Raw genomic sequence first — 12943 nt, 5'->3', positions numbered from 1 at the left:
TCGGTTCGAAATTAATTCAAACCTAAGGTAAGTTCGGTTCGGTTCGTTGCCACCCCTAATTGTTACCATCCCTCTTAATTCTTTAACATTCTCTCAATTTTACGAAATTGACTTTTTTGGGGCTTAGAATATTAATTATTTGGAAAGTTTGAGCCCACCGAACCTGAAAACGCACTTCATTCATTAATTAATTGTTCAAGTTGCATTTGTGTCTCTTTCAATGCACATGATCGTCATTGTTTTTCTCTCTCTAGGTTCTAATGCCAACTATGTTTTACTATTCCTAGATAGGAATCCTACCGGCTCTTGTACGATTGTATGTTTTCAAGTAATGGTTGTACGATTGTATGTTAATAAACAGTTCTAAGTTCAACGCTGGTTCGTAATTTTTTTTTAATCAATGAGTGGTAAATTGTAAGACTAATGAGATGTAAATATTTTTTCAATCGATGAGCGTTTAAAAATACTAATGAAGCTCAATTTTTAAAAATTTAACATGATGAGTATTTCGTCTTGCTAGCAATGTTAGTGTTTATGTCATGAATGGAAAAATATGGAAATATTTTTGATTTGATGACACAAGTTCAATCTTTTTTTCTAAAATGTTACAGATAAAAAATTGAACAGATAAGCTTATTCTGGTAACAGGGTTGTGCTTTTCTTAAATAAGCCTATCTGTAAATAACTGTAGTAATATAACTTGTTACCAGAATCAGCTCTCCAGTCTCCACAACTCTTTCAAGTAAATAACTGTAGTAATATAAAAGAAGAGTAACAATAAACAGTTAGCTATTTTTGCATCCTCAAAATTAATCTCTGCTTCTTTTGAAGTTTCATATTTTTGGTCCATTTTGTTAGATCTATAATTAGTTTTTAAGGCTGTTCATCACCGGGAAAAAAAGGAATCAACGAATTGGTATTGCAAAGCCAACCCGATTACTAGAAGAGTCAAAGAAAGTTTTATCTATACTGTAAAACAAAAAAGAATAATCTGTATTTACTATCAAATACCATGCCTACGGGCTCTGAAAGAAGAAACAAAAATTAAAGGAAAATCAAAAGAACTAAGGTCAGATATGGTTTAGAAAAGGAAGCAGCTAACAGTCCTCCAACTCCAGTCCCTCAAAAATTCCCGGAGATTTTCAACTAATTCTGTAAACATCAATACTAAATCCTGTAAATATCAATACTAAATCCTATAAACTAATTCAACAAATCCTGTAAACATAAAAACACGTGAAAACTGTTAAAAACTCGTGAAAGCTGTTAAAAACGCGTGACAGCTGTTGGGGACCACCTTCTGTGAACATACACATAATATCATGTAAACATACACATATTATCCTATAAACATACATATATAATTCTGTAAACATACATAGTGTACTTGAAATTATAGCTAATATCCTGTAAACATATACATATTATCCTGTAAACATACATATATTATCCTATAAACATACACATATAATTCTGTAAACATACATAGTGTACTTGAAATTATAGCAGTTGAAATTATGGCAGTTGTGGCAATTAAAAACGCGTCAGAACTAAGCTAAAAAGGAAAGGCTTTTATACACGGAGATTTTTTGGGGACTGTAACCCGGGGGACATTACATTTTCTCTTTAGAAAAAGGCTAGTGCTATTCTAAGCGCATAAATTTTGATTTTGATTGCTCAGAGAAAATCTTCTCCTTAAATTCCTAATTTACCCTTGCCCTCTCTTTCCAACTTAATCAATCTTAATTAAGAAGCGAGGTAATAAAAAAAAAAGTGAGTCCAGGAAATCTGCTATCCTATTAAATTTTGTTTTTTTCGAAAATAATATAAAATATGAAAATTCTGGAGAGGGGTTTGTAAAATAATTAAATTTTTCCTCTAAAATTTTTTGTACCTTAGGTACCCGACCCCTTTGGTTCTGTGTGGTCCTCCCCTGTCTACTAGTGCAGTAAAATTTAGAAGGTACATTAAAGGGAAAAAGCAACAAGATATCACATATTGGACACAAACGTACGGATTAGATTATGTAGAAGTAGAATAAAATGTCGGTAGCTACCATATGCAATTTGTTACTGAGACAAAATAAATGATGTTATCCAAGGTTAAGCGTATTACCTAATTTTAGTGGTTTGCTAACGGGTTACCCGTGACCCGTTCCGGGTAACCCGTTAGGGGTAACGGGTAGGGCGGGTAGACGGGTAGGACGGGTACGGGTACAACCCGCAACGGGTAGACGGGTAGTTTTCCCAAAACCTCTACCCTACCCGTTTATTACCCGTACCCGTTGCGGGTTGACGGGTACGGGTACCCCGGGTACGGGCGGGTTTTTTTTTTTTTTTTTTTTTTCTGTTTTTTTCTGAATTTTTATGCTTTGAGATTCGTGCCAAGTTAAAGGACATGGATGGATGGAGTTTAGATATAGGGGTCCGTTTTGAGATTCATGCCAAATTAAAATTGATGCCTCAGATCTCATTCTACTAAGTCAGGTATTGCACTGGATCTGAATTCTATAGGGGTGCCGCCAAAAAAATTTTGAAATTCAAATTTTGTAACGGGTACGGGTAGGCGGGTATAGGGGTACGGGTAGGCGGGTACGGGTTGGCGGGTAGACGGGTACGGGTACAATGGGTTTTTTTCAAAATAGGGGTGTCCGGTCCGTTTATTACCCGTACCCGTCTACCCGTCTACCCGTCTGTACCCGGGCAACGGGTACGGGTACCACGGGTAACGGGTACGGGTCGGGCAAAACGGGCTCAACCCGTTAGGGGTTTAGCAAACCTCTACCTAATTTTCTATAAACCTCTGGGCAGTGGTAACTGGTAAGGTATATAACACCAACCTGACACAATGGACCAAGTTGCGAATAAAATGAAATGAACGTTGGTACTTGGGAGTAAAAATATAATCATTTTATAAACCCCTCACCAGAGTCCAGAATTTTCATATTTTATATTATTTTCCCAAAAATAAATTAATAGGATATATAGCAGATTCTCCTCTAGCGATGGGCCCACTTTCTTTTATTACCTCCGCTTCTTAATTAAATTCAAATGAGAGAATAAGGGTAAATCAGGAATTTAAGAAGAGAGTTTTCTCTCAATGCTCAAAATCTTAATTTTTGCGTTTAGAATATAGTGCTACTCTAGAAAAATCCTGAATCCTGACCTTTTTCTGACTGGCTAATATGCTGACATCCTTTTTTATTTTTTCTCTTGGTATTTAGGGTTCCTGTAGGGACCTCGGTGTAATTATCCACCATTTTGGGTTATCCCTTATCCGGTTAGAATGGGGGGATATTTGACATTTTGTTCTGGAAACCTGTGATTGCTGGTACCAGTTGCTTGTGCAGTATATGTTGCTTTAACTCTACAACGAACTGGTATCTGTAATATTTAAAAATTTCTAATGGAAATCGATGGCCTCGATCTTACTGTTTGTCCAGAAAAAGATGATTAACAAATAGTCCACTCAAGATCTGATACACCAGTTTTCATAGGATTTTGTGTCAGAACTTCTGACATGGTAGAAACCAGGTACGAAATCAGGCTTATAACATGTTACTCATGTAACCAGGCAAGTAAATTTATCACCTCCTCACAGTCACAGGTTCCCCACTTCCCCCTAATCCATTGTTCAACTTGCATCCTCTCCCCATTACCTTGAGCAGAGATTCAGAGAAATAAACTTTATGCGAACTAACCCAATATTTTGCTGCTTTTGCAAGGGAGTCCTGGTGTCAGCCATTCTTCGTAAAATAACACCTAACAATTTTCAAATTCCTAAGGTTAAGTCAAGCAAAAATGATTTAAGTGTCCGTCATTGCTCCTACCTACTTATCTTTGCTGTTTCAGTCTGAAACAAAGGGTGTCTATGACATGCTCTTTTTGGTGGCAATGCCCAAATTACATGATTCTCCCAAAAGAGGTGCCCTATTAAACTAATGTCCGAATTCAAATATGACATCTCAGTCGACACATCCCAAACCATACACTAATGTCTTCACAAGGTCCATTACTTGCTGGTACAAATTTTCTACCTGTACAAAATTAAGTAGCAACACAATACCTTTTTTTTTATTTATTTGAAGCTACAATACCTAAAACCATTACTTACAATCACATGTCTCATCGAAATCAGAACAACAAAAGGCAAAAAAAAAAAAGGTTATTTTTCAAATAAACAAACATATAAAATTGCCACATTTTTACTAGTTTTACTTGATAGATCCCACATGGAACAATATACATCATTAATAAATAAATTCTCATGAAATGAACAGATGTCTGCCGCTATTTGGTATTGCCCTATTTCTGCATACCATTGCCTTTCATTGATTGTTAAGGTATCTATTTACAAATTTATTATTTATATTTTGTAAACTTCATCTATTATACAAGCCTTCTTCCCAACTTGGGGGAAAATATAAACAAACACGGTTGTGGTCCTTGCATGGTCTTGTGTCAGCATATTAAAATTTATATTTTGATGGGGAAGCTTTCAGAATACCTGAAAATAGGCATAAAATATACATTCAAAAGTACGATTAAAATAAACAGATATCAGATTTCCACAGATCAGAAAAAAGAGGTCTGTTACATTTTCAAGCCGGGAACAGTAAGGTACAAGGTAGCTACTAATCCTAGATATGGTACCAAATCTAGCAAAACTAAACTCTCCATTGTAGCAAATTTTGTAAAGAAAAAATAATATTTTTATTTTAATACCTCAAGTGACAAAATAATCCCATAAACCATGTGACTATATGGATTGCAGAAGGTTATAGATGAGCAAAAATGCATGTATGATATTCGTGCTGCTTTATACTATCTGCCACATGAGAAATTACGCTGGCGCCTGCGTTGTGCAGCCACTCAGTTTTCACCTAATTAAAATGATAACTTAGCTTAAAGTAAAATATAAATAAATTTGAATGTTAAAGATAACCAGGCATTCAAACAAACCCATGTGTTGACATGTGTAGGGTACTTTGGTCATTTAATTAATCTGAGACTCACAATGCTACCTCATTGTCTAAATATAGTGTACTGTCAGAGGCTATTACATAAAAAAGAAAACATAACAAAAAAGAAAAGAAAAAAAATACTCAAGAGGCTAAGTGGATGCAACTAACAAGAATGATGCGATAACTTTGTAACCTACACAGCTAAGTAGCTAACTAATAGGAATATTTTTTGAGTTGATAGCTTTCCTCTTTTAAGGGCAAACCCAATACTGAGTGGTTAAAAGCATAAACAAAAGATAGAAAAGTAATGCATATACATGGATGTTGTTGTGCGCCAAGAACGGCCACAGTGCGGCATGAAAGCTGACATCCACTTTTTTCCAGCTAACTCTTTGCAAACCCCGTATCACCTCCTCTATTTACATTCATAAAGTGTTAGCTCCTTGAAACCCAATGTTATAAACTTATAAACGCTAAACAGTAAAACTAGAACTAAGAACCACAGCATGAAATTTTCCATAAAAGGAGGATTGGACTTCAGTAACTGAAAATCTGAAACAATGACAGTAAAATTTATTTATGCAAGCTGAAGCCAATTTTTGCAACTCGAACCCAGAAATATTAAATTTGTAAATTTGTCCATTAAATTTTGTAATTTTTGTATGTATCAATACTTTTCAACCCCCTTAAAAAATGAAATTACACTACATTAGATTTTTCAGCTCCCAATCTCAATTTTCTAGTTCCGCTCATGCCCAGAATATTAATATTGCAGGGCTTGATTTTAGTTCATTTTGGGCTTAAGCAAAAAAGCAACTCATTAGAGAGTATATATCTTTCCATCACCTTAAAGTCTGTGTCAACTTTGCATCTATTAGAATATTTGAGTTTAATTTGCCAAATCTCAAGTAAAACATGCTTATGTTTCCTTCTAATACCTTCCATTATGTGATGGTACTGATCAGTGTTTTGAGGGGTTGGTGCTTCCTGAGCAGCTTTCTTGGCCACGGCTGCCTCAGAAGGGAACTGGGGCCCGTCAGATGATACCGCAGGGCAGTGCTCCACACCTACCACGTGCTTATATCCATCCAAACACTGTGTCGAAGGCTGTCAAAAAAATAAATGCTAATGTCATACATGCTCTTATAAAATTCATAATTTAATATTTTACAAGTGCACATCTACACTCGAAGAATGCCTATAACCTACTTTCTTGTTGTTGTTCTTGTACAGGCATTAATAAGCAACTAAGTGTACGTGCAGTGTATTTAAAACGTACATAGTAAGATTTTGGGTTGAAATAATATTTTTTAAGCGTCTACAATTCATTTATACATAAGGTGATTTACAAACTTTTTATTTTATTGAATGTTTCCTTCTTCAAATACATGAATAATAGTAAATTTTGAACAGTGTTGAGGGCTGTCAAAAAATAATTGCTAATGTCATACATGCTCTTACAAAATTCATAATTTAAAATTTTATAAGTGCACATCTAAACTTGAAGAATACCTATAACCTACTTTCTTGTTCTTTATTCCTTGTACATGCATTAATAAGCAACTAAGTGTACGTGTGGTGTAATTAAAATGCGACATGGTAAGATTTTGGGTAAAAATAATATTTTTTAAGCGTCTACAATTTATTCATATATCAGATGATTTACCAAACTTTTTATTTTATCGAATGTTTCCTTCTTCAGATGCATGAATAAAAGCAAATTTTGAGCACCGTGTCGAGGGCTGTCGAAAAGTAATTGCTAATGTCATACGTGGTCTTAGCAAATTCATTAATTTAAGATTTTATAAGTGTGCATATGTACACTAAAAAAACGCCTATAACCTACTTTCTTGAACTTTTTCCTAGTACACGCATGACTAAGCAACTAAGTGGACTGTATTTGAAATGGGATAAAGTAAGATTTTGGGTTGAAATTAATATTTTTTTAAGCGTCTACACTTTATTTATATATCAGGTGATTTACCGAACTTTTTATTTTATCAAATGTTCCCTTCAGATACATGAATAATAGTAAATTTTGTGAGTCACGTACCTTAAGCTCTGTCTCTCTTCTAATAGAAGAGGTACGCCAGCCAACCATGTCTGGTGTTAAGCTTAAGAAAACAGGTGCTGAAAGGCGGTTTAAACAGTTTAAACCTCTTATTATAAAAGAAAATAACTGTTGAAATCTGAAACAATTCTTTCAATATTTAAAGGCCAATACCGCATGACATTTAAAGAAAAAGGCACTAGTGTTGGAAAGGATACGGTCATATGAAACATTTGCATACACTGTCCGATTCTTAAAAGCAGCAAGAGCAGAACTGCAAAATGAAAAAAAAAGAGGTCTAAATAAACTAAATTTAACAGAAGAAAGTGATAATATTAAAAAAAGAGGAGGGATCCACTTACAACATTTGTAAGTTACAACATCTTACAACAATTCAGTTTTGCAATTTTAAACTCCAAACAGTCGATCCAAACCGTTCAACATGATATATATATATTAAAATGTGCTTGGAGATAAAATTTTACATTTTTTTAAATTTTTTTTACTATTTATTAAGTATTTTACAAAACTATTGTTTTCAGTGGTTCAGAATTGTCTAAAAATAGTAGTTTTGTAAAATACTTAATAAATAGTAAAAAAATTAAAAAAATGTAAAATTTTATGTCCAGGCACATTTTAATATAGATATCATGTTGAACAGTTTGGATCAACTATTTGGACTTTTAATATCGCAAAACCGAGATATTGTAAGATGTTGTAACTTACAAATGTTGTAAGTGGATCCCTCCTCTTAAAAAAATAAATCAATAGTGCATGAGGTCACTTCTTTGGTCTACTTAATTGTAATTTTGTAAGGATTATCTCAACTTTTGTTGAGGGATTATATTTTTCTTACTAGCCAAAGATGCATTACCCCACTAAAATCGTGCTTTTTATGAATCACATTCTATAGAGGTACCACAATATAAATTAGCTTTTTATGAGACATTGCCACTTTCTTCTTTTTTCAGTACATATTTTGAAAAGACAAAGATCAGCTAAGCAAAATCAATGTAAAACAAATACTTGAGTGAGGCCATGGTACTATGCATAACACGGATTGGTCTGTATTATGGATCAAGATCTCCGTCTTTAAAGCCCAAACAGTCAATCTGAACCATTCAACATGAGCTCCATATGAAAATTGTACGTGTTGATCACATTTTACATTTCTTATAAAAAAAAATTACTATTTTTTTAGATAGGTTGAAAAATCACTTGATCTAAAAGTCCTAGACCATTCAAAAGAAGTGATTTTCTACTTATCTAAAAAAATTGTACAAAATGTAAAATTTAGTTTGATAGTACATTTTCATATGGAGATTATGCTGAACGGTTCATATTGACTATACGAACTTTGAAAACAAAGATACTGATCCATAGTACGGACCAATCCAGGGTATGCATAGTACCATAGCCTCACTCCAAATACTTTATAAGTCATACATGTATTCATTATCTTCACTATCAGATGCCATGCGCAAAAGAAGAGGTCGCTTGCTGGGTTTTCCATCTGTCAGAAACAGCTGACGGCCAGTTTGACCAACAAGTAGAGGAGCCAAAGGAGGCGCCAGTTTTTCCAACATTTCTAAACCAAGTAGGAATGGAAGCTGACAATTCAAGATATTAAAAGCAGCAAGGTTAAGGAATTTATATGTATAGCCCAGGAGAGGAGCAAGGCTTTCAAGCTATGGGGGTCAATCATATAAAATTTTTATGCTGCGTATGGAGTTCAATTTTACAGTACCATAGCATTTTACTCTAAATTATATAGAAAATCATTCAAAAGTACAAAAAATTGAAAATAAATGGGGGTCAATTTACACCCATTCACTATACATGGATCCTCCTCTATATAGCACAAATGACAATCCCCATCATCGTAATCAATTCAAGGATCTTTTGGTTATTTCTAATAACACCAGACAATTAAAACGAAAGTTAAGCTTACAGAGAAATTGACTTAATTGCCCTGAGGTTTTCATACTGGCTCAAACAGATGCATAATCTAAACCCAAATATTAAACTTCTTTGTTTGAATTTTAGATTTACTTTGAACTAAAACCAAACATAATGAACTATTCCTTTTATTACATGAATGTGTAAAGATTGGTTAAATTTGCAAATATATCATAGAAATGAAGGGTAAATTGCAAATACAAATTTTGCAACTGTTACTACTTGTCTCTTAAAAGCAGTCTGTAAAACCAAACAGTTCACTATTACAGATAAGGTAAACATAAAAGTGTTACATTCGTGTATGATGCAACCAGAAAGTTCAGTCAATTCCCAAAAATATTTTGGTGCACGTGCAAATAATACCCAATTTTCAAAACTCTAGATGTTGATCCCAGAAGATAATGACTACATTGCCCCCGACTCTTCAGCTACTTCGTGCATAAAAGTCTGAATAAAATCTGCTTGGCTTCATTTTGCTCAATTTGGTTATTTAAAAAGAAAAATGATCGCAACAGCCAGTGGAAAATTGAAAACAATTGACAACCATGTGCACAATACCAAACTGTGTGGGAGTTGGGGATATTAATTGAAAATATTCAAACAGCGATAGTATAGTATGCTCTTACCCAACAAAATACCCAATCCGGAAAATAAAATTAACTCCAAACTGAGAAAAAGCAAAAAAAGAAAACAAGAGACCCGAGGGAAGATATGTGCAACAACTGTTACTTACAGTACAGGAGCATGGTAAACATGTATCCATACCTGTTTATTCCCTCTAACTCCAAGATGTGGTGTTGCAAGGGTAATGAAATTGATAGGCTCCAATCCCACAATTAGGCCGGACCTTGATGTAACTTCTTTTGAATCATCTGTTTTTGTGTTTTGTGAAGTGATATTTACGCCCATGGTGAGGTCATCTGAGGAATACATCACCGCAATTGCGTATCTTGTGAACAATCCACCAAGAGAGTGTGCAAGGAAAGATATTTTTGTCAATCCATAGTTCTCTTCAACTACATTTTCTACCTGATTATACGCAAAAAAAAGAAAAGAAATAGTAAATAAGAATATATTGGGTACACCATCTAGTAATCTTATTTGACTATAAAGTTTATTGAAATCCATCCACAAAAATAAACATAATATACTGTTAGTTTTTAGGTTAATGGACCTTTTTTCTGAAACAATCAGAATATTGAAGAATAAATCAAACATAGGAAAGTATTATATATATATAAGTTGGTTTCATACTTCAGCTGCTAATCGCCTTCCTGCGACATCTATCCCTTCGAACGTTTTGATGAAGCTATTTGCGGAGCTAACTGACAAAATAAAAGCAGAATAACAAATTATGAATATGGTAGTGACATATAACACAATTCTCCTACTTGTAAGCTATTGAATTTAGTTTAAGACTTCAATAATCCTCTCCCACTCCCTGACAAATTCCATATCTCAATAAGCTCATTCAGACTTTAAAACCCTGATTAAATAACCCCAGTGCTGAGTTTAAACGTTACAACAACAAATCCAAATTTCTATTCTTGTCAAATAACAATTAGAATGTAAATTGAGAGTTAGGCTGGGGTGCTATGGATAGCATAGTGGCCTCTATGCTACGGCTCAATATTCGAGTTTTCAAAATCCAAACGGTCGATCCGAACCGTTTATCTTATTCTCCATATTAATATCTGCTTGGAGACCAAATTTTATAATTTTCTGAATTTTTTTACTATTTATTAAGCCACTTTGAAAATCGCTAATCCAACGGTTTTACTGTTTTGTGCAGCCACCGTTGGATCAACAATTTTGTAAAATACTTAATAAATAGTAAAAAAATTCAGAAAAATGTAAAATTTGGTCTCCAAGCAGATATTAATATGGAGAATAAGATGAACGGTTCGGATCGACCGTTTGGATTTTGAAAACTCGAATATTGAGCCGTAGCATAGAGGCCACTATGCTATCCATAGCACCCCAGCCTAACTCGTAAATTGATATCATACCATAAATCAAGAAATTGGAGCCAAGGCGTCTCTTGAGCTCTGCTTCAGCATATATCCAGTCATTTGGACTAAACAAAACATCAAAAAGAGCATTAAAAAGAAATTTTGTTACTTTCTATTATGCATTTAGATGTCAAGAACTATACCTGGCTAAGATGCCGTGAACAAGTACAAGGAGGTGATCGGGTCTTTTTTCTCCACTGGAGAAGCCACCAGATGTGGTAGCACTCCCCTGAGTAGGATTCGACATAATCTGATCCAATGCAAAATTGATGTTACTTCGGATAGATTTAAGTACTGAAAAGAAAAATATCTGACAAGAGCAAAATGGTCAGATCAATTTCATTGTCTGAACAATTGCAAGTTTGCAACTATGTCCAAGTTTCTAGAATCAGCAAGTCAAGTTGACATCTTTTAAAAAATTGTAAATTATACTAGAAGCTCGGGACAGTGTATATCGTGGCAAAAAGCCCCTGTCACTTTAAAATAAGAAAATGAAAATTCACCTTTTGGAAAAGGACTCGCAAAACAATACGCCGAAAACTTCAATCAATGAACCTCGAAAGCTCTAAAACCAAACTAGTTGAACCCTGGAATCCGCAATTCGCATCCAAACACATGCGTAACCTCAGTTGTCGAACCTAATTGTGAAGCATGAAGATGGATGTAAGATGACCTGAGCAATTGCGAGATCAGAGAGGGGCTCCGTGAAAATTGGAGAGACGAGATCGCGTGGGAACGGGAGCAGTGCGGCGGGGCTAAACGGTAATTGCGCCTTTTACAGACATAAGCAAGAGATGGCGTGCAGATGGCGCGCAACACGCCATCCAAGATGAAAACCCTTGACCAAAACAGAAACTTTAAATTTAAATTTTATTATCTTCCACCTAAATCAATAGGATCTTGAAAATAACTGCTTATTTTTTGCTTCCTAAATAGCGTCTGAGCATGGAATTTTGGAATTCAATCACCTAAGGTCACTCAAATTTTGAGTTTAGATCCGGACCGTCTGATCTGTTTTCACACTAGCATTACACTTTGGACTGGATTGACCGGATTCAGATCGGACAGTCCTGATCTAATCTCAAAATTTGAGTTCATTCAGAGAATCCGGACGCGGATTTTTGCATGAGTGAAGTCACGACAGTTCTTTCCTTTATTTTTTTTTTAAGAGAAATCCGTAGGTGTATTTATTGAAAAAACTTACAGTACATTGTAAAAAGACTACTTAATGAAAAGTAAAAAATTGTGGAAGTAAAAACATTTCAATTCTAGCTGTCTGACAAAGTTCATGCCATCTGATCCGCTGCTGCTCTGTTTTGTTGTTCTTGCCGCGTTTACCAAGTTGTGAGGTTGTGATAATCTCTCCCTCCCTGCATGTGGCAATTGTGTGCAACTCTGCACCTCTTGCCACATGTCCATGCATTCTTCAACTGTTACCCCTGCCCTTCAGGAAGGCAAAGACTGTTGATCACATCCTCTAGCACCTTAGCGTGCGCGAATTCGTAGCCTCTGAGATATCTCAAACTTTGCGTGACTTTACGGAAAATTATAACCGTTTAAATAAGTTCTGCACGAATCTCAAAGCACAAATGATACAGCCCCTGCGCTATCACCGAATAGGCACCGGACACGTCGGTCACGCAAAAGTTGAGATATCTCAGAGGATACGCACTCAGCGTGCGCGCGGATGGGACGTACGATAAATTGTATCCTCTGAGATATCTCAAATTTTGAGTGTTTTTCTGGAATATCTCAACCGTCAAAATAAGTTATACACGAATCTCAAAGCACAAATAATACTGGCCGCTGCGTTCTTCCCAAATAGTCACTGTACACAACGGTCACGCAAAAGTTGAGATATCTAAATGGAACGGAAATCTTGGGTTGGTGGGTTCACGGTAGATCGGGTCATTGGTTGGTCAAATAAACGGTTTAGTTTTAGGACGACAGGTTGGTTTG

The 12943-nt window shown here is 35.1% G+C and overlaps 1 protein-coding gene across 1 annotated transcript; it reads right to left on the bottom strand.

Moving 5' to 3' along the window:
- Positions 1-4160: 4160 nt before the first annotated feature.
- LOC144564164 (Hydrolase-like protein family) lies at positions 4161-11785 on the bottom strand. Its single transcript, XM_078313703.1, has 12 exons — positions 11488-11785; positions 11128-11234; positions 10982-11049; positions 10227-10297; positions 9738-10001; positions 8460-8623; positions 7232-7287; positions 7017-7066; positions 5902-6070; positions 5281-5378; positions 4725-4882; positions 4161-4506 (listed from the first exon to the last, which is right to left on the bottom strand). Exons 2-11 carry the CDS (start codon positions 11229-11231, stop codon positions 4778-4780), a joined length of 1149 nt encoding a protein of 382 aa, XP_078169829.1. The 5' UTR covers positions 11232-11234; positions 11488-11785; the 3' UTR covers positions 4161-4506; positions 4725-4777.
- Positions 11786-12943: the final 1158 nt, after the last annotated feature.

This window comes from Carex rostrata, chromosome 13, assembly GCF_964058835.1.
Source record: "Carex rostrata chromosome 13, lpCarRost1.2, whole genome shotgun sequence".
Classification (NCBI taxonomy): domain Eukaryota; kingdom Viridiplantae; phylum Streptophyta; class Magnoliopsida; order Poales; family Cyperaceae; genus Carex; species Carex rostrata.
The sequence above is the reverse complement of the archived record's forward strand: the minus strand, read 5'-3'. Positions and strand labels throughout refer to the sequence as shown.

Coding starts and splice junctions, on each gene's coding strand:
- LOC144564164 (XM_078313703.1), bottom strand. CDS start 11,231: ATGTCGAATCCTACTCAGGGGAGTGCTACCACATCTGGTGGCTTCTCC. Junction 6,071..7,016: donor GAAGAGAGACAGAGCTTAAG/GTACGTGACTCA, acceptor TTTTTTTGACAG/CCTTCGACACAGTGTTTGGA. Junction 5,379..5,901: donor GTACCATCACATAATGGAAG/GTATTAGAAGGA, acceptor GAATGTAAATAG/AGGAGGTGATACGGGGTTTG.